Raw genomic sequence first — 20,158 nt, 5'->3', positions numbered from 1 at the left:
TTGGCTGATGTCTTGCCTTCAAAAATCGATGCAGTGGATCACAAAAATTAGAATCGTGATGCCATCGTGATGACGATTATTTTGCATACCCTTAATGTAGATGACAGCCGGGAAAGGGTTTGGAATCCAAATGTTGTCATCCTGTGTTGGTTTGTTTTCTATGATTCATGATGTGCATCTGATCTGATTTCTGCAGCTTAAGTCTGGATACAGCAGCACCGGCAGCTCTGGCGGCTTAGCTGGAGGACAGATAACACTGAACATTCAGAAGGTGAGTAGGATTTCTCTAAGGAATGTCGGTGTGTTGTGGTCTTTGTAGTCTTTGTAAAGTATTTTTCTTGTCTGTTAGTTTGAGAGTCTAAATGCAGAGCTAGAGCATAACCAGGAGTTGGCTAATAGTCGCATGGCAGAGCTGGAAAAGCTGCAGCTGGAGCTCCAGGAGGCTGTGAGGGAGAGTGAGAAGCTCAAGGTGAAGAGTCTGTTTTCATTACGTGTGTACGTGTTAATAATATGCCACATCTCATTCTCTGGGGAAGATCTAAAATATACGCTCATCTTTTCAGATGGACCTGCGTAATATTCCAGAAGAAGTTGTGAAAGAAACCTCAGAATATAAATGTTTGCAGTCTCAGTTCTCGCTGCTCTACAATGAATCTCTTGGAGTTAAGACTCAGCTGGATGAAGCGCGGGCTCTCCTGCTCACTACCAAAAATGCTCATCTCAGACAGATCGAGCACATGGAGGTGAGTCTTGGACAAAGTGCATGCGCAAGTAGAAATCTTGCGATAAAACAAAGGGAAAGCATTGGATCCAGTGTTTTAGTTTTAAGATGGAACATGTTTGTAGAATGAGTGTATTTATTAGAATGGTTGACAGCTTTTCTGATTTTTCTCTATTAGAGTGACGAGCTGTCCCTGCAGAAGAAGCTGCGAACAGAGGTCATCCAGCTAGAGGACACTTTGGCCCAAGTTCGCAAAGAATATGAGATGCTTCGCATAGAGTTTGAGCAGAATCTCGCGGCAAATGAACAAGCAGGTATTTAAAAGCACAGCATTCGAATAATTTGGAAGTCAACTGAAGAAAACACAATTAATTGTTGATAATAACGTTTGTAAAAAGGTCCTGAGAAAGTGTGAACACAAAACTGAGAGGTACTTTCTATTTTCTGTATTGTTAGGGTACAGTTTTAAAGTATCCTTCCTCACATAGTATCTGCTTCATTATAAACCTGAAGAACAAATAAAAATAAGTAATAAAAGATAAATGATGCTTAGTTATGTATTTTGTTTCTTAATATCTGCAATATTTTGGACACAAAACTTTTTTGTGCTGTAATCAAAACACAGCCTTGCCAGCAAGCTACAATTGTTGTGGTATATGTGTGTCCGCAAACACCCTAGATCCATCTTGCTGCCCCAGCTTACATTATATGTCTGATCATAGATAAGCCGACCAATTACAATGCAGTATTGTGGTTTTAGGTGGGATTTATGGTGTGACAAAAGCTGCCGATCCCACAGCCAAACTAAAATAAACATGGCAGTGCAGTAGGACTTGCACATAGCTGCTGCTAACACATCTGTTTGGTCCGAACCCAGGATTTCATCTTTAAAAGTGAAGCAGCACAAGTGTAAAAGCCCACATTTTTCAGGTTTCTCAGTCTGATCCAGTTTAATTTGTTACAGTGATTGGCTAAAACCAAGCTTTGATAGGCGAGCGTTAGGTAGTGATATGTATATAAATAATTTTTTTAACCAGTATTGTGATTTTAATTGGTTTTTCCTTTGCTCTAATGAAGCTGTTTCACTCCAGGGCTGAATATCTGCTTGTCTAAAGTACATTGTTGTAGGACTTTGCTACTACTCTTTTCTGGAAAAGTGCTTACTTCTACTCTGATGCAAGGATCCTGCTTGATAGCCGAAACTGCCTCTTCCCTTCTGTGTGGCAGCAAATCCACAAGTGGCCTTTATTTAACAGTAGAGAGAGGAGATGCATTCGGCAAAGGTCGGCAGGCTGGGACTCAAACCTACGGCAGTCAGTATATGGGTCTTGTGCTCTATCTCTATCGTTACAACAGCACCCCATGCAGTAAATCCGCTTAATGTGTATTACTGCCACCTTAAGGGCTGGAGTGAGAAAGTTAGTGTAATTTGACCACAATCAGTGTCCCTGAGTTTTAAAACTTGCATTTTATTAAATTGTGATTGTATTGCAAATGCTATTAGTTGCTAAACTCTTCTCTATGCTCTGCTGAATCTCCCTCCTTTGCCTGAAAAGATTCAATTCGAATATGTAGAACTAAACCTGGAAGTAGCATAACATCTATTTGGGTTGCCAAGTTAGATGAGCCACATTTTGTATATAATTAAATAAACAGAATGGTAACATAATTTTCTGTTTGCAAGGAGCCATACAGACCAAAATATGGATGCACAGAATTCTTTGATTTTTTGCTGTATATGTGTCAATTTTCTTTATTATCTCACTTCTCTCTATATCGGCATAAGCTAATCTTTTCCATCACTTGCATTATGCGGCTACACAGTGCTGAATGACTCATAACCAGATCACTCACTGACTGAGTTTCAATCCACATCTTTTGTCTGTTACCCACTCAGGACCAATAAACAGGGAGATGCGACACTTGATCAGCAGCCTTCAAAACCACAACCTGCAACTGAAAGGTGACGTGCAGCGCTACAAGAGAAAACTACGGGAAACACAGATGGAGATCAATAAGGTAGATTGGATGGTTAACTCATGAATACATTTTTTTTTTTTTATTGTTAAAGTTGTTGTGTGCCAAGTCTGCCTGGCAGCTTAATTCCAAAACTTTTGTTTGCTTTGATTGACAGCTACGCTGTCAGAGTGGCGATGCTGGGGTTCTGATTCTAGAGGAGTCAACAAGCGACAGCATTGATGTTAAAAAGGAAGAGGACGAAGACCAGGAGGAAGAGGAAGAGAGGAGGAAGGAACTGGAGAGACAGCGGATGCGGGAGAGGGAGAGGGAGAGAGAGAGAGAAGCAGAACGGGAACGAGAGAGGGAGCGTGAGAGAGAGCGACAGCGCAGCGACGACAGGAAGGACTCTGATACTCTGAAGATGCTCCGAGTTGAACTCAAGTACAGTCATCTCTGCATCTTATTTAGAAATTACTTTCTTAGAAGTGATTGAGTCATTTTCTTTTTTTCTTTTATGATGTCGTTTAAACAAATATACAAACTATTAAGAAAATATATGTTTAAATGATTAATACTGATTCTCCTTGTTTTCACTAGGAAAGCTCAGGAGTCCCAGAAGGAGATGAAGCTCCTGTTGGACATGTATAAATCAGCTCCAAAGGAGCAAAGAGACAAAGTGCAGCTAATGGCAGCTGAGCGCAAATCGAAGGCAGAGGTTTGTTTTATTCCAGAGTTTTAACGAGTCTCCAAAATTCAAGAAATGGTCCAAATTTACATGTGCTCTGCTGTGAGGAATGCATGCTGTGCAGCAGCTACCGTAGTGATGGCATATTCAATAATTACCTGTAGAAATAAATAGTAAAGTCAGCTGTTCTTCAATAGGCTTTTTAAGTGTTTGAAGAACAACGGTTGGAGGTTTGATTTTTATGAGTTTCAAAAGGAAATACCTTTTTCCATTTTAAGAAACAGTTTTGTTCCACAGTTCTATCTTAATTTACATGACTTAAGAATAAATAAATCCAAATTTTTACAATTTTAGGGAGCTGGGGGCAATGGAATAGGGAATGCCTTAAGTGTTTCAATGAATTTTTTTTTTTATACTAACAATGAACATTTTCTCCTACGGTCCACCATCTTGAATGTTCCTATATGGCTTCAAGCATTTTGCCACATTGCATACATATTCACCCGTGGACGAGTATCTAGATTTATAACAGCCTCCTGATTATGGAGGACCAACTCTGCCATATTTAAAAATAACATACAGAAATAAATAAATACTCAATAAATAAATAAAAAATGCATACAGAAATGTAAAAAGGGCAGGCAGAAATAAATAGCGGCAAAGAAATAACTAGGGTAAAAAAATACAAAGGAAGAATAAAACAGACAAAAATATTATAAAATGCACATGAATAAATACTTAAAAATATAAGTAATTAAAAAATAAAGTTGAAGATTATAAACGACAAAAACATAAATAAGGTAAATATTACAAAGGCAAATACATCCATCCATCCATCCATCCATGGATGGATGGATGGATGGATGGATGGATGGATGGATGGATGGCATACATTTGTCTCACTGTATAATTTAATTTCTACTTACATTTATTTGTTGATTGTGTTTTTGGTGGCAATTAATTGTATGCTTATTTATTTATTGAGCATTTATTTAATTATGTATATATTTTTAAATATGGCAGAGTTGGTCATCCATACCTGATAAGTCCTTGGATCCTATGAAAATTGTGGCCATCCACAAGCTGCACGCAGATTTAATGCATGCTGGTTTGTTTAGCGTAAACCCAGATGATTGGCTGCTTGTGTCACTCCATGATCTTGCATTTGGGGAAAAAAACGCTCTAACAATGAGAGCCTATATAGACCTGGATGCTATATTCTGATACATCTCTGGTTTGGTGCGAGAACATGCAAGGTTTCACAATCCTATGAGGACGGGTATGTTTTAAAACTGTTGGAAATATTTGAGGGATTTTTATATGTTTTTTCATTGTTAATTTGAGGAAATTTTTCCTTAAAACGATACTTGCATCTATGCTTTTTTATTGTGTAAAACCCATTTTAGATATTACTGATCTATTTGAATTGGGGTGACACAGATTTCTGATTTCAGTCCCCATGTTAGACTAGCTGCATCTGGTTAAGCAGACCATGGAAAATTTCCTTAGTTTGATAAAGTTATGCAGGAGAAAACACATTGTATTTGTGAACTGTTACTGTAGTATGAATCAGGCTTTATAAAATTCAGCTTGACCCAGGCGTGCCTCTGCCGCTCACCTCTGGATTCTATAATTAACGAAGTTTTCCCCATAGTTGTATTTGAATGGTTCAAAGTTTTGCTTCACTGACCATGCTAAACCAACGAAACCAGGCTGCAGCTGCCACCCAAGATGATCGTAAAGTGTGCTCATGTGACGTCATTTAAAGACCCCGTTTCTCATGTAGAATGTTTTGTATGGAGGGTAAATGGCCACCCTCTCTCCTATGCCATCCAGGTGGAAGACCTGAGGATGCGAGTGCGAGAACTGGAGGAGAGGGAGAGGAAAGAGAGCAAGAAGCTGGCTGATGAGGATGCCCTGAGGAAGATCCGTGTGGCAGAAGAGACCATCGAGCATCTGCAAAAAAAACTTGCAGCCACCAAGCAGGTTTGTTTGTGTGTTGGATGCTTTAGCTTGGTTATGCATTGTACCACAATGACATGCTAAATATGCTAAATAAACTTAAACAGCATCTAACTTGTTGCTGAACAAAGATCTTGGTCCTTGTTTTTACCTTTATATTCTGGTTAAGCTCTTGGGGTTGCACCTGAAATGAATCTTGACAAGCAGCTGTATCACAACTGAAACCAGTGTGAGTTTCACATGTGCCTGTAAAGGAAGTCTTCCTAATCTTAGCTCCTCTAAGGAGGAACTGAAACCTGACGTTGTGACCCGATCAGCTGAGCATGTTAATGCAAACCCACCGGTTTTGTTTTGAATTGTTCGATGCTTGTAAAACAAAGTGTGCCCTACTTCATGCAGCAGGACATTTTTGAATGATTGTTGCTTTTGGTTTTGCTTCTGATTTCGGTTTGGTTTGGAGGTTCCGTGAAAGAAAAATTAATAATAGAAAATTAAGGATCCCCCAATCCTGTCTTTAAGGGGGGAGCTTTTAGGGAACTTTAGCATCTTGATGGTGTAACACTTCACCGTTGATGTTCCAGATGAGCCATCTGTCCTGTTCCTCTTGATGGGATGTTCTGCACAACAGCTTTAGTATAGAGCAAGTTAGAAACTCTCAGGTCAGGAATAAGACGAAAGAAGAAAAGACGACAAGATGCAGTGTAAGAAAAGTAAAAAAAAAAAAAATTCAAAGTGAGATTTAAATGGCAAGAGAAATACAGTAAGAAACTGTAGAGGCATTAAGAAGTCGCTACGGAGTTCATGGCTCTGTGAGTAATCATCCTTATCAATACTGATACTAGTGATAACAACACTATACATAGTCTGATTAATTTTCCGTCACATCTGTTGGATCCAAGATTCAATTAAATGTATTTATTTTGCACCAGTTTACAATACACCATCTGTAGGCATTTTATAGAGACAATTCAATCAAATGATAAAGTCAGATTTAGAGAATAACCAATGTAGGTTTTTCTAAGGTGGATGCTGATACAGTTTAAGCTATCCCTGATATGCGCTGCTGATATCTTTGGGCCAATATTGTTTTTCCTTCCTTAATTTACATTAATTTAATGAGACAATGATAACTAGGAAACAATTTATCGGATTATTTGAGATTAATCAATTATTGGAATCATCATCAACTACCTTAGTAATCGATCAATGGAGTATAGAGACTGTAAAGCATGCCTTTAGCTGACAGAACCACCCACTTAGAGTTGTAATAATGCCAAAATTGTAAAAAAAATATATATATATATAAATACTGTGCATTTAAAGGTATAGTGCAGGATTTTCGTGAATTTTTGAAAAGACCCGTCCTCTCCACATAAAAAAAAAATATAAAAAATGTACATGCACACCCCTGTAACCATTTCCGAGAGGGAAGGCCTATTGTATACATGCAGAGCATGCATGTGCCCATTTCTCCTCCTGCACGCTTTGTTTAAAAATTGCTGTTTGCATCGCTCATATAAGCTTACTTTCCAAAAGAAGATTTGCAAGTTTTCCACTATGTCAGACTCACCACTGGTACGTGAAAATGGGGATGAGTACGTAGCCATAAGTAAATATATCACCACAATGATTGACAATTAGGAGGACCCCTTATTTTGATGATCTGCCCAGAAAATACACATCCTCCACTATACCTTTAAGATAAAAAATAAACTTTTGTGTCCATTAATATGCTCTATCCAGAACTCCTCAACTGGAAAATTTTTGTTTCACCTGGTTTAATTTTGTAAAACATTTTTTAGGAAGTTTTGGCTATTTGATGCTTAATCGCACAAATAATATACAGATTAATTAATTTGCAAAATAATCATTAGTTGTAGCCCTAACTGAAATATTTCAGTTAGTGTGCAATGAATCTAAAATATATGAATGTTCAAGTTTTATCATTACATTATGGAAAATAATAAACTTTATCACAATATGCTAATATTTTGAGAAGGACCTTTATTAGCCGGATGATGTATCCTTCTGTCTCTAGTAAAATTGGTTAAAAGTTTTCTAAGGAAACTCAGCTGATTGCATCAAGTGATTGACTTTCCGGAATTCGATCCTCCTAATGAGTTTGTGGCGACAGTAGACATTCGCTTGTATTCTATCATTGACTCTACAGTAATCCCTCACACCAAGCATATGCTCCTTTTTAACAGGGAGAAACCTCCTTAAGAGTCTTACTGTGGTTTCAAGGAGATAGAAGCAGACACAAAAAAGAGACCATAAATACTTTGTTAGATATTGGAGGAGACGGAATAGTAAACTAGCTCTCTCTAGGAAAGAAATGGTTAAGCTGATGAGCTGTGAGCCAGTTTTCATACCAAAAGGGATGAAAGAGTTAGTGACAGTAAAAAATGAGCCTATAGCTATGTCTAGGAGAGAAACTAAAAATCAGGCCCAAATCATCTGTTATTAAAGTTGTTGATGGCAACAGCCCAGCTTATGATAACAGGTCAGATTCTATTTGGACATCATCAACATGCACTTACCAGAAGTGGCATTTTTATGTGTGTAGTTTGCATTTATTCCGATAAAAGGTTTTTAACCTGTAACTTTTATCTGTTTGATTGAAATATTTCTCACCTTGATGCTGTGTCTATATTTGTGTTTGGAAGGAAGATGATTTTTCCCCCCGTTTATTTTCTGATAGGAGTCTCTAAGGAGGATTCACTAGAACTTAGAAGTTCTGTGGATTATTGGTTTATTTAAATGCTCTCTCTGGTTCTTTAACTATCAGCTGTTGCTTTACAACGAGGCATAGTTCTATGGCTGTTGGTTGGCACACATGTCTGTTTATGTCTGCCTATCCACAAATAAAATCTAAACACCATCAGGATGGAAGTTTGGTCTATAAGAACAAATTTTATTATAAGCAAATTTTTTATTTTTTATTTATTTATTTTTTTATGGGCATATAACATGACTATGCGCCTTAAAGATCAAACTGATAATGTTAGCCTTGCTTACTCTGTTTTTAAATGTCTTAATAATTGATAGCCTATAAAATATTTCCTTTTTAGTTAATTTGCATGTTTGAAAAAATACAACAAAAATCCCCATAAGATTGTTTCCCTGCTTTATTAACTCCTGTTATTTAGCTGCTCCCTGATCACCTCTACTGGACCAGCTGAGGACAGCAAACAGACAGGCTGGAAGCTAGAGCCAGTGTTGCATCCCCTTCGCTATCGGCTTCATTTGGAAAAACATTTAGAGTTCCATGAAATGACTAGCAGGCACTGCATAAAAATCTGACACGTTAAGTGCAAACTCAAAACACGACTCCTAGCGAGTTGAAGCATAGGCCCCAGTCGTACACCGGAGCTAAATGTAGTCACACACAGAGGTGAAACATGGGCTCAGATCCAGACCAGGCTTTTAAAAAGCACTGAGGAATGGTTACTGTGATGTTGTGGGTGAGTTCGCACCTCTGCCTCGGTCAGTTATAGAAGAGAATGAGATGATTATGGTAAGAAAACTAGTTTTCCTCTTTCATGTTTTTTAAATTGTAGAGGGGGGAATCATGCATGTATGATTCTAACTATGATAATTAACTAAAAAAAATTAATTAAAATGTCACATATAAAATAAATTATCCTTACTTTAGTAAAAATATTGCAAGAAAATTTAGACTTTCCTGCCCCGCCGCCTCTTTATTGGTAATCCAATTTAGAAACCAAGGCTACATTCACACTGCAGCCTGACGTGACCCAAATCCATTTTTTTTTTTGCCCATATGCGACCTGGATATGATCTTTTCATGACAGTCTGAACAACACAGATCCGATTTTTTCCAATGTGACCCAGGCCACTTGGCTATGTGGTCCTGAATCCGATACGAATCTGATCTTTTCAAATGTGACCTGTGTCTGAACAGCCAGGTCGCATTCATCCGACCTGAACGCCATTAATACCCAACAAAGGTCACCATTCTGCGTCTTGCTACGAAGAAGCGGCAAGAAAAACAACAACCATGGCAGATGATGATGCAGAGAGCAGTATTATTGTTTAACCATCTTGAAAAAATTTTGTTTTTATGGTTGGAAAAGATTGCCTGATGCGCACCGGCACTACCATTCATGTTTACTTCCGTAAACACAGAGAACGCTGGCCTGTGATGTCATTGCGTCCTCTACTATGCATGCTGGACACCTGCGTTGTATGACTGCAGTTCACACAGGAGATCACATAGAAGTCGCATATATTTGTAAATATGATTGGCAATCCAAAAAAAAATCAGATTTTGCAAAAAAATCGGAATTGAGCATCAAGGCCTGCAGTGTGAACGTAGCCTAAGACTCATAATTCAGACCTGAGTGTTTTCCCACCTTTAAAAATCCTATTTTGTTCGTTCTCTCATTTTTTTTTCCAATTTCCTTGTTCTAAATCAGCAGAAATGTGTTAAACAATAATCTGCCCATGGTCGAATCTTATTCTAGTAACTTCATAGAATTTCAATCATTTATGTAGCTTATGACAGATCCACTTTTATTAGATTATACGCACTCTTATTCCCCAGCTGTTGACCTTAGCTTTATCAATCTTAGAGGCTTATTAGTTCATTTGAGTCACACTATCTGCCCCTATGTATGTGCTTTTTATACTCATAGATAAAAAATGCAACAGATGCTGAGATGTGATTCATCTACAGCTCTTCATGCTTGGGAAATGTTCCAGAACGTAATTAAATGAAGGGACAACCCAGCGCGAACTGATGACACATTGTTTACCATTTTACTTCTACCTATTGGTGTTTTACAAAATTGGCTGTTGTAGCATCGTTAAGAATATAGCTTACAGCAAGGAACAAGAAAGCTACTCATTAGTTCAGCCAACTTGTTTTTATGGGTTCAGCCATGGATAGGAAAGAGAGTGAATGTTGATGAACAAGGGACTGAAGCAAAAGTCATTCTTGTATACCAGTTTGGATTTTTAGTTTAAAACTACCTGTGTCCCATTGTTGCATTCATGATTTACATATGTTTTTATTTTTAGCATCAGATGAAACAGAACTGACTGGTCAGGTTAAAAATGTTTAGTTTTTATGCTGCAAAACGTAAAAGTTATGAGCAAGTATTACAGTACGGGTTTCTAGTTGAAAATGGCTGCATTTGTGATGGGAGGTAGAGGGAATAGTGATGTGGCTCATCTCCTGTTTGGATTCCTGCTTTAATTCAGACTTTAACTTTGGTCCAGGTGATCTCATTACCTTTGGGCCAATTTACAATTTATTCCAACTTGTTTATTTGTTAGAAATACAAGGAAGGGATAAGAATAAATAAACATTTTTGTAATTATGACAATTTAGCCAAATAGGCTAATTTCTAGTCACTGAGGCTGTTGGTATGTATATTATAATACTTTAAACACATTACTAAAAAAATACAATAAACATGTAATAAAACAGTTACATTTTGAGAGCAAATGCACACGCACTCGACCTTTCTTCAGCCATGATTTTAGGAATCTTTTGTAGAAGAGGTAATAGTATGTTTCCTGAGCTCAAAGGTTTTTCCTAGTATGAGTTTCTCACTGAAATGGCTGCTTGATCAAAAAGAAATGGTTCTATTTTGAGCTACAGAACCATGGACACCTAAATCTGCTTTAACTTGGCTCTGTAATCATAATCTGACCTGAAACCCTCAGAAGGAGCAGCTATTTACCTGACGGGACTCCCATCAAGCAGTGAGGTTTATACCTGAAAGTCTTCAGTAGAAAACAAGCCAAATTGTTCTATAATCAGACATAATTAGACAATAGTTTGGGAACATTTTGGTTGGTTTTGTTTTTTATTATGGGTTGAAAATTTTATAATCTTCTTAGAAGAAAAGCACATCTTATTACAAATTTTAGATAATCATCAGCCCAGGTTATGGGTCAGTAGGTTTTTTTTCTGTAACTGAGTTCTGATTCGTTCTCATTAACTCTTTATAGTGGTGCGTTCAACGTTCACTCCACTAATAGTAGCCCTATCTGCACAGTAAATGCGTACAGGTCTGTGCGCCGACTCTTGAGCTGAGAAGTCATGCAAAATGAAGACATTTTCAAAATATTAAAATGTGAATTATTGAAATACTTCCTTCCTTCCTTCCCCATTATGAATATCAATATAAAATAAGGAAACGTAGTTGAACGTTTAACAGCAGTTCTGCAGAGACCTTTAAAAGTTTAACTGAGGAAATGTCTAAATGCTGCTGGAGATCATTTTTCTTATGTCTTCTGGGTAAATTCACACATGTATTTAATGTGATGGTATCACCCAGAACACGCGTTAGCGCCGGGCCCGACTAAGGGGAAGGTCCGAACTCACAGAACACTTGAGTCATTAAACCTAAAACATGCCCACATGTTTGGTTTATGGGAACTGAGGTACAAGATGATGAAAACATGTGTTCACTTAGCATGAAGCTTTTATCCTTTCTCATTTAATTTAATACTCTTTATATATATATATATATATTAATCTTTTCTATAAAAACACTCAACTTCTTCTTAAACAGAAAACTATCCATGGATGGAGAGTAGAGTCCAAACCATCCAATAAATGAATTGTGCCACACTAGAGTAGATAAATGGATGAATGAATTGGCTTTACGACATAATAATGTTGAAGAAAGTGAACAGAAACTTCTGGAAGTGAATACCTGCCTCACAAGCTGGCTGCCAGATGTTCTCTCACTCACTTTTCAGTGCTGTCAATCCTCAACATCTTCTATATTTCATTTGAGGAGGAGGAGGCCCTACTGAGCGAGATGGATGTAACCGGACAGGCTTTTGAGGACATGCAGGAGCAGAACAGCAGGCTGTTGCAGCAGTTACGGGAGAAAGACGATGCCAACTTTAAGCTGATGAGTGAAAGGATCAAATCCAACCAGATCTACAAGCTGCTGAAGGAGGAGAAAGAGGAGCTGGCTGACCAAGTTCTCACGTTCAAAACCCAGGTGAGGTGTTCTGTCCACTTGGCAGCTCTATGGAAACGTCCTCACTGGATGTTTTCCCTGTTAGCGCTACACTTTTCTCTCTCCATGGCTACTTCCACGATACAAACATCCACAGACATGCTCTGTTTGCAACGACGTAAGGTCTTCATTTCTCCCAGCTGCATGTTGATTCATGTTGAGTCAGTATTGCTAAAGAGAGAAGGACTTCACAGGGGAACTTGTGCCCTGGATAAACGGGACCAATGAACAACAATACCTCCTGAAAACTGATCAAAACCTAGAAAATCTTCAAAACTACTCCCTTTATCAGAAGCAAGCAGCGTGTACCAGTTTAACACACTGGGCGCAACCCCTTACTGACTGCATGATGCAAAGAATACAATAAAAGAAATAAAAAGATGCACTGTTTGCCATCAGTGCTTATGCACCTTCTTTTCACGCTGCCCCACAGCAAGCTTCCATGTTACCCCTTTAATAAACCACCATTGACCTGGAAATGCAGCCTGAAAGGCTTATTCTGTCTTGCTGCTGTAAATAAATCAAATTCTGCTTCCTTTGGTCCTTGTTGAAGGTGGATGCCCAGCTGCTTGTTGTGCAGAAGCTTGAAGAGAAAGAGGGAGTCCTGCAAACCACACTGGCTGCTTTGGAGAAGGAGCTGTCTGTCAGAACACAAGCGCTAGAACTCAACAAGAGGAAGGTGAGATTAATCATCATCCTTTTTCAACTGATGGAATAACTTGCAGTGTGGAAAATATGAAATCTGCAGCAAACAGGATAAGTCAGACTGGAGTAATTAGGCCTACGTCTTTTTATGAAACCTCTCTGTGCCACAACATTACCCGGCAGGAATTGTTTCATTGAGTGTTACTGTTTCCTTTCCCGCTGCAGGCAGTGGAGGCAGCACAGTTGGCAGAAGACCTGAAGGTGCAGCTGGAACACACGCAGGCCAAGCTGAAAGAGATCCAGGTCTCTGTGGCTGAGAACCGCACCGCTCGGGAGAGGGAGAGCAGCAACCTTAAACGAGCTCAGGTATGCTGTCTCTAACCTCTGAGGATAACAAGTCTGCCCTCATGGTCATGATTGGACACTTGTCAGCTAAATACCAGACTGCAGCACTAAAACCTGTCCTCACACCTCTATAGGAGGATCTGTCCCGGCTGAGGAGGAAGCTGGAGAAGCAGAAGAAGGTAGAGGTTTACTCTGATGCAGATGAGATCCTACAGGAGGAGATCAATCAGTACAAGGTGAGGAGGAATTATTCATATATTCATATAATTATTCATATATTATTTATATATATATATATATATATTAGGGGTGGAACGGTTCACAAAATCCACGGTTCGGTTCACGGTTACGTGGTTACAGTTTTCGGTTCGGTTCAGTATATGTTGATTGTTAGCCTGACATGTTGGTCGTGTTGCTGTTAGCATAAACAAAACGTGTTGCACAATGCTTGCACACTGTTGCACTTTTATCCACAACTGTCTTTCTGCCGTCATCGTAGGTCACTCTAAATGCAAAATGGTTCCATACAGCAGACCTATAAAGTGCTCCTGGTGCGTCTTCTCGCCTATGAGAAAAAGGAGCAGCGCATGAACCGAACGCAACACACGCGAACCGAACCGAGACAGTCAAACCAAACGGTTCGGATGTTTTTATAAACCGTTCCATCCCTGATATATATATATATATATATATATATATATATATCACTTTTTATATAACTTTTTTTTTTCCCCGAAAGTCAGGGAAAATGTGTGGCAAGTTTTTGTATTCTCTCCCTCTGAGTCACACCGGGCTTTCAAAATTATTCTCTACACACGCATCCGCCATGGTGCATTGTGGGTAGAGTTACCAAGGCTGTCTGGGTCAACATGATTCTATTGGAGGCAAGTTTGGCCAGTCCGGTTGTGGTCCCCTACATTTCACTAGAAAGGAACAAAGTCTAGTCGCATTTCAGAATAAAATCAACTCACCAACCTACACTGGTGAAAGTAAAAAACAAAGTAACTTTGGGAAACCAATAGACTATCGGAGGATGAATACGGATAGTTATGCCCACTGATGGTTTTGCCCTAGGTTTCCAGTAAAGAGCGTGAACCATTGTGAAATTCTTTGCTCTTGTTAGCATTTCTGCAGCAGAAGCTGCAGCTGTGCCAGTCTGCTCCGAGCCGGGCGTCAAGACATGCTTGTCACAGATTTGTATTGTCCATCCATCTTCCCTTCAGCTTTGAGCAAAAAAGGAAAAGCTTAGTTTATGCTTAAGCTAAGCTACACACAGCTGGATGCATTTAATCAGACTAGTTTGGTCAATTTTAGGTTAGAGGTTAGGTTTACTGAAGTGAAAGGAGCAATACAAGAGCATGCCACACTTTTCAGATTTTTAATTGTAAGAAAATGTTTAAACCATCATGTATTTTATTCTGTTTGCCATCTTCTAGTTCCTTCCTAGACTCTTTTATTTTCTAAACCTCAAAGTGAGTCTAAAAACCAACAGAACTATGATTATCCCTGCATTAAACATATGAATTTATCCGCCCTCAGGCCAAGCTGCGTTGCCCCTGCTGCAACACAAGGGACAAGGAGACCGTCCTCACCAAATGTTTCCATGTCTTCTGCTATGAGTGCCTGAAGATGCGCTACGACACCCGACAGAGGAAGTGCCCCAAGTGTAACTGTGCCTTCGGAGCAAACGACTTCCACCGCATCTACATCACCTGAGTCAGACGGAAAAGAGAACAGATCATTGTAGAAACAGACAGAACCAAAGGAGAGAAGAAACGAGAGGATAGAACTGCAGGTTTACTCGGAGAGAAGAACTTTTTAAAATCTCTCTGGAAAGAGTTGTTTTTTTCCCACAGTTTTGCCATTTGGTGACCAAACATAGTGATATATCTGACTGACAGTGATGTGAGGTAGTTTAATAAACACATTTTTGAACAAAGTTATGTTCTTCCATGTCGGGGCTGCTCTGAGTTGTTTTTGTCTTTAGCTGAATTAGTTGTTATTCATTTTCTCTTTTAACAAAAAGACATGGGCCAACTTTTAATGCTTTGTAATATGTTGGGGAAAAACTGAGCTTGTTGATGTGTGTGTGTGATCGTCATAAAGTGTTTTTTGTTTGTAATGCTGCTTTTTCATCTCTGAAGCTGAAACCTAAACTTCTTAATTAAAAGAAAGCCATCCCTCACAGAGTGGAGGATTGCATGCTTGAAGCTAAATATGTTTCCAATGTATAAAGTACAACAGGCAGGTTTGTCCCACGTCTTTACTTGGGCTATAGCATTAACAATGCCTGCAAGACATCAGCCAGTTTGGCACACAGTCAGCACATACAGGAGTGTTTGGATCACCTTGGGCAAGCTCCTCTGTGTGTGTTCAACGCGTTACCATGGTTCCTGCTAGAGTTTGACACAACATCTGCAGCTTATAGTGCCTCATTACTGATGAAATCACTTCAGTGGAAAGTCAGCTCATATGGGTGTCCTTAGTGGGCTCCAGGTCCTAGAGAGCTTTCCTAAAGGTTAGCCGTGACAATGAAGTAAAATAACATCTGCCTGTAGCTTAATTGCGCAAATGAAACCTTCCTCCCCTCCCCGATGATGTGAGCTATTTACTGAGAGTTTGGTTAGCGTCTGTTTGACGTTAGTTCTTGTGGGAAAGGCAGTTCGCACCATGTAACACATAAGAGGTTCCAGGCTGTAGAGGAGATGAGCGAATGTGGGGAAAGAATACGTTTATCAGGCATTTGGGAATAGTTAGCTGAGATTTCCTGAAGAACTGGCTCTCATGTAGTAAAAATATAAAACCCAGCAGGGCAGTTCATGCATTTTTTTAGCTATGCACTGCTTAGCGAAAAAGTCTTCAATCCTCTGGAGTGTTTTTTCACATCAAGTCAAACTTCACTTTGGTTAATAAGGATTTTAATGTGACCAACTAGAAAAGTGAAGCACAGCTTTGAACTAAGGACATGCATTTAAAAAACTAAAATATTTTAAATGTGAGCTCTGCATGTGTTAAGCTTTCCGACTCATTCTTGGTAGAACAACATTTTCCGCAGTAACAGCTGCATGTTGGTCTTCACCAGTTCCTCACATCTACAGGCTGACATTTTTACCCTCTGATCTTTGCAAAATAGTTTTAACTCAGTTGGATGAATAGAAAGATTATATGGGCATACATTCTTACCACAGATTCTAAGTTATATTACATCTGGAATGATTTAGAGCTAACTCATTATAAAAACCCATCCATCGTATCTCAGGCTGGTTATTTAGAGACGTTGTCCTCGTGGAAGCTAAACCTTATCACCTCTCTCAGGTCTTCTGCAACCTTTAACTTTTTATTCCAGAATTGACTTGAATTTGACATCCCTGACGAAGAGACACATCCCCACAGCATGATGCTGCCTCCACCATGTAACACAGCAGTATGTTTTCAGGCATAGTGGTCAACATATCAACCAAAAGAAGGCAAGATGTGGCCGTCACTTAGCAGCTTTATCCTGAGATGACTGGTTGTTTTATTGAAGGGTGTCAGAGAAGCAGGGGCAGAATCCAGTTGCATGTCAGCATCATTGTTTTTATAGAAACATTTTAAGAAAACCGTGATATTTCTCCTCCACATTTATGCTCTACATTTTGTTGGTTGGCCTTCCTGAAAAAAAAACCCTGTTATTTTTTACTCTAATGTTGCTTAATAAGGGAATAGTTTATTAACAAGGGTGACATTGACAGCTGTAGTACATTTCATTTGAGGGTATCAGATCAGGGGGCTGAATCAACAGGCGTGTCCCATTTTTAATACTTTTTTTTTTATTTCTTAAACTTTAGACATATTGTGTTTTGTTTGAAGGCTAAACTCAGTCTTACAGGTTGAGGAGCTTCATTCTCTAGTGCAGGGGTCACGGATTAGCGGACTGCGGTCCGGATCCAGACACAACCTGATTTAAAACATAAATTACTGCATGTTGTCCGACGACATTTTCTAAATTCACTTGCACCGTTTCTGTTAATATGGTAAAGCCCTCCGGAGCGTCCGGCACCAGGCTACACGTGATGCCAAATAGCAAATGAGTCAGTCTGGGTTGCTGCTGCTGTTACTTTTAGACACAGCAGGCAAACCTGTGGCAAGCCGGGCGATGGGACAGAAGGAGAAGATGATGAGAAAAAAAGAGAGGAGAGAAAGTGTGGACTGCTGGAAGAACTGCGATGAACTGGTGACAGAAAAGTGAAATGGTGCTCAAAGATGACCCTGCACATTTAGAGGATGTTTGGCTCAACCTGCTGCTGTGAAGCAGGATTCTCCACAATAAACAGAATAAAAAATAAATATCCATCCAGGCTCATAATCAACACCTTGATATGTGCTGGAGAATCTTTTTGTCGCCATTCGAACCCAGGTTGAAAGCCTTGCAGGGCAGCCTAAAGCCCACTGCTCTCATTAAGACAGAAAAAAGAAAGGAGAAAAAAAATAACAGTCAGTCCATGTTTTTTTATAAAATATGTGAATCAGGAAATTGTCCATACTGAAAGATTGTTGTTCTCTACTTCAAAAAAAAAAAACACTTTATATTTAAAATGGAAAAATTTTCAATTTTTTTATTGAAAAATTCAATGTATAACATTTTTGTTTTTCATTTATTCCTTTATTTAACCAAGAAAAGTCCCATTGAGATTAACATTGATGCATAAACACCTCACTTTATTTTAGAGTTAAATTCTGTTTAAAGTAACAGATTATATTTAAAAATGTCTCCAGACCTTTACTGGTTGATGATTTTCTTTATTCAGACCCCACTGATTTTTAATTGGTAACCCCTGCTCCAGTGGGGCCTCTAATCAGAGCCACCGCTTCTCCAAACTGAAGGGTTGAAAAGGAAGAACTACCAGCTGGCCTGGACATGCCTAAAGATTATAGATAACTTAGAAAAAAAATGTATGAATGCGTTTATAAATCAAATCAAAAGCAATAAAATAAACCAAAGTGAATCTTTTAAACTGGGGTGTGAATACTTTCCAAGTTGCTGGACTAAATAGAATAGTAGATTTCACTTTATGATGAACAAAAGCAGATGTTGGGGTGAGTTTACACATAAAACAATAGTGTGAGTGGCTGATAGTGTGTCCACTGGCTTTGTTATTGCATATTTGTGCAGCAGCAGCAGGCCACACCCAGCACAAGACATTAATAACACCACCCTGCGTCAGTGACGCTCACTCTTCATCAGCCAGTGTCTAACAGAAAGATGTGTAAGGCTATTTGGAACCAAATCTAAAATTTCACCTCTTAATAAACCTTCTAAAATGCCTTAAGGCGGGTGGATTTAACTTCTTAATTGATGTCATCTGTTTTTGCCTGGGTTCCTCTTCTTTTCTTTTCTTTTTTTCTTTTTGCTCTGCGTAAGGGACCCCAGACCCCTGCCAGAGAGCTGTGTTTGTTGGCAGAAGGCAGAGAATGACGTCTGCAGGCGTGGTAATAACAATGAAAACGCTGTAAACGCAGACTACAGTGTTCAGAGTGGGAAAACAAGCAGGGCGTGTCCACTGAAATGTAAAAATATATAAGTTTATGTATGGAATCTGTCATACCTGGAGTGATTTGATTGAAACTTTCACTTTTAGAGTGAGAGATGAGCGCGCAGCGCAGCAGGGTTTCCTGTGGGCGCACAGAGACTCCGCGCAGCGCCGCGGTAACATAGGAAATGACTCATAGGAGTTGAACTGTTCAGCGTGGGTGTGTGCGCACTATTAAAACAAGGCGCAGACTCCTCCGCATGACTCACTCTGATGCTCGCTTTTCCAGGCTAAAAACCAGCGCGGATTGTTAATCAGATGAACTTTTGGGAATTGCGTGGCCGACAGCGAGAAGCTCTCCTCCCGCAGACACGATGGCTTCAGCCACTCTTTGCGCATTTATCTGCGGATTTATTTTAGCGGCTCTGGCCGGTCTACACGGCGTGATTGCAGAGAACAGTGAGTAAAAACTTTTTTTTCCTTCTGTTTTGTTGTTTTTTTTTGTTTTTAACTTAAAAAAAAAAACACTCCATTCCAATCACTGTCTCCAACTTTGTGTGTTTCTGATGCTGACCGTAACAATCGCTGCTTTGTTTCTGGGAACCAGGATCAGTCTGGAGCCAGATAGCGGGTCTGCTTAGAGCCGCTTCCTTTACCAGCTGCATTTCTCACCGGTTCCGCATTCCTATCGCCTTATTTCACCCCATCCATGCAGTGCCCTCTGGCTGAGAAGGACAGGACACATGGATAGGTTAGGGAGCTCTGCCTGTGTCCATTTTGCACAAAGATACATTCTGGGTGTATCTTGGACACAGAAGAAAGAGCCTCAGACTGTTCCAGTGGCTCCTTTGAAGTTTGGACTATATCCCAGAGGAAAACACCATTCTCACATTACAGAGACCATAAAATCTTAGAAACCCAAACACTCTAGAGTTGCTTCTAAAGCCAAATATTTAAATCAAACTTGTTTTTGCAGTTTGTAGTAGTGGGAAAACTTTGGTACATCTGGACATCAGCTGTTGCTACAACCACCTCCAAGCCCATGCCTAAATATTAAACACCCCCACACCCCTTTATCTGACTAAGATTTCAGTCTTTTTCCATTTATTCAAGCAGAGTTTTCCCATGGAAATCACAAATCTGTTTTGCAAAGGAGGCTTGGCCAAGATCAAACTCATAAGGGTGTTCCACAAGGTTTGGTTCTTGGCATCTTGAATTGCCAGAACAATTCAAATACACATATCATATAACAGAAAAGATAATTACATAAAAAAATAATTGGACATAGTTTGACTCTAGATGCAGGAGTTTTCATCAAATCAAA

General features: G+C 39.3%; 1 protein-coding gene across 3 annotated transcripts in view; it reads left to right on the top strand.

Annotated features, from left to right (window-relative positions):
- The window catches only part of rnf40 (ring finger protein 40, E3 ubiquitin protein ligase), a 23,367-nt gene extending 7,854 nt beyond the window's left edge, over positions 1-15,513 (top strand). For 2 of the 3 annotated variants that reach the window (XM_015382436.1, XM_015382433.1), the window contains 13 exons: positions 197-271; positions 350-469; positions 564-743; positions 900-1,035; positions 2,619-2,740; positions 2,856-3,121; positions 3,278-3,395; positions 5,202-5,351; positions 12,104-12,316; positions 12,888-13,013; positions 13,205-13,345; positions 13,459-13,560; positions 14,864-15,513. In XM_015382436.1, coding sequence (XP_015237922.1) covers positions 197-271; positions 350-469; positions 564-743; positions 900-1,035; positions 2,619-2,740; positions 2,856-3,121; positions 3,278-3,395; positions 5,202-5,351; positions 12,104-12,316; positions 12,888-13,013; positions 13,205-13,345; positions 13,459-13,560; positions 14,864-15,040 — 1,926 coding nt within the window. In that variant the 3' untranslated portion in view covers positions 15,041-15,513. The remainder of the gene's footprint in view (positions 1-196; positions 272-349; positions 470-563; positions 744-899; positions 1,036-2,618; positions 2,741-2,855; positions 3,122-3,277; positions 3,396-5,201; positions 5,352-12,103; positions 12,317-12,887; positions 13,014-13,204; positions 13,346-13,458; positions 13,561-14,863) is intronic. The other variant, XM_015382435.1, reaches the window with a different exon arrangement.
- Positions 15,514-20,158: the final 4,645 nt, after the last annotated feature.

The sequence above is a fragment of the Cyprinodon variegatus genome, unplaced genomic scaffold, assembly GCF_000732505.1.
Source record: "Cyprinodon variegatus isolate N-32 unplaced genomic scaffold, C_variegatus-1.0 Scaffold256, whole genome shotgun sequence".
Taxonomy (NCBI): domain Eukaryota; kingdom Metazoa; phylum Chordata; class Actinopteri; order Cyprinodontiformes; family Cyprinodontidae; genus Cyprinodon; species Cyprinodon variegatus.
Note: the sequence above shows the minus strand (reverse complement) of the source record. Positions and strands in the feature narration are given on the sequence as shown.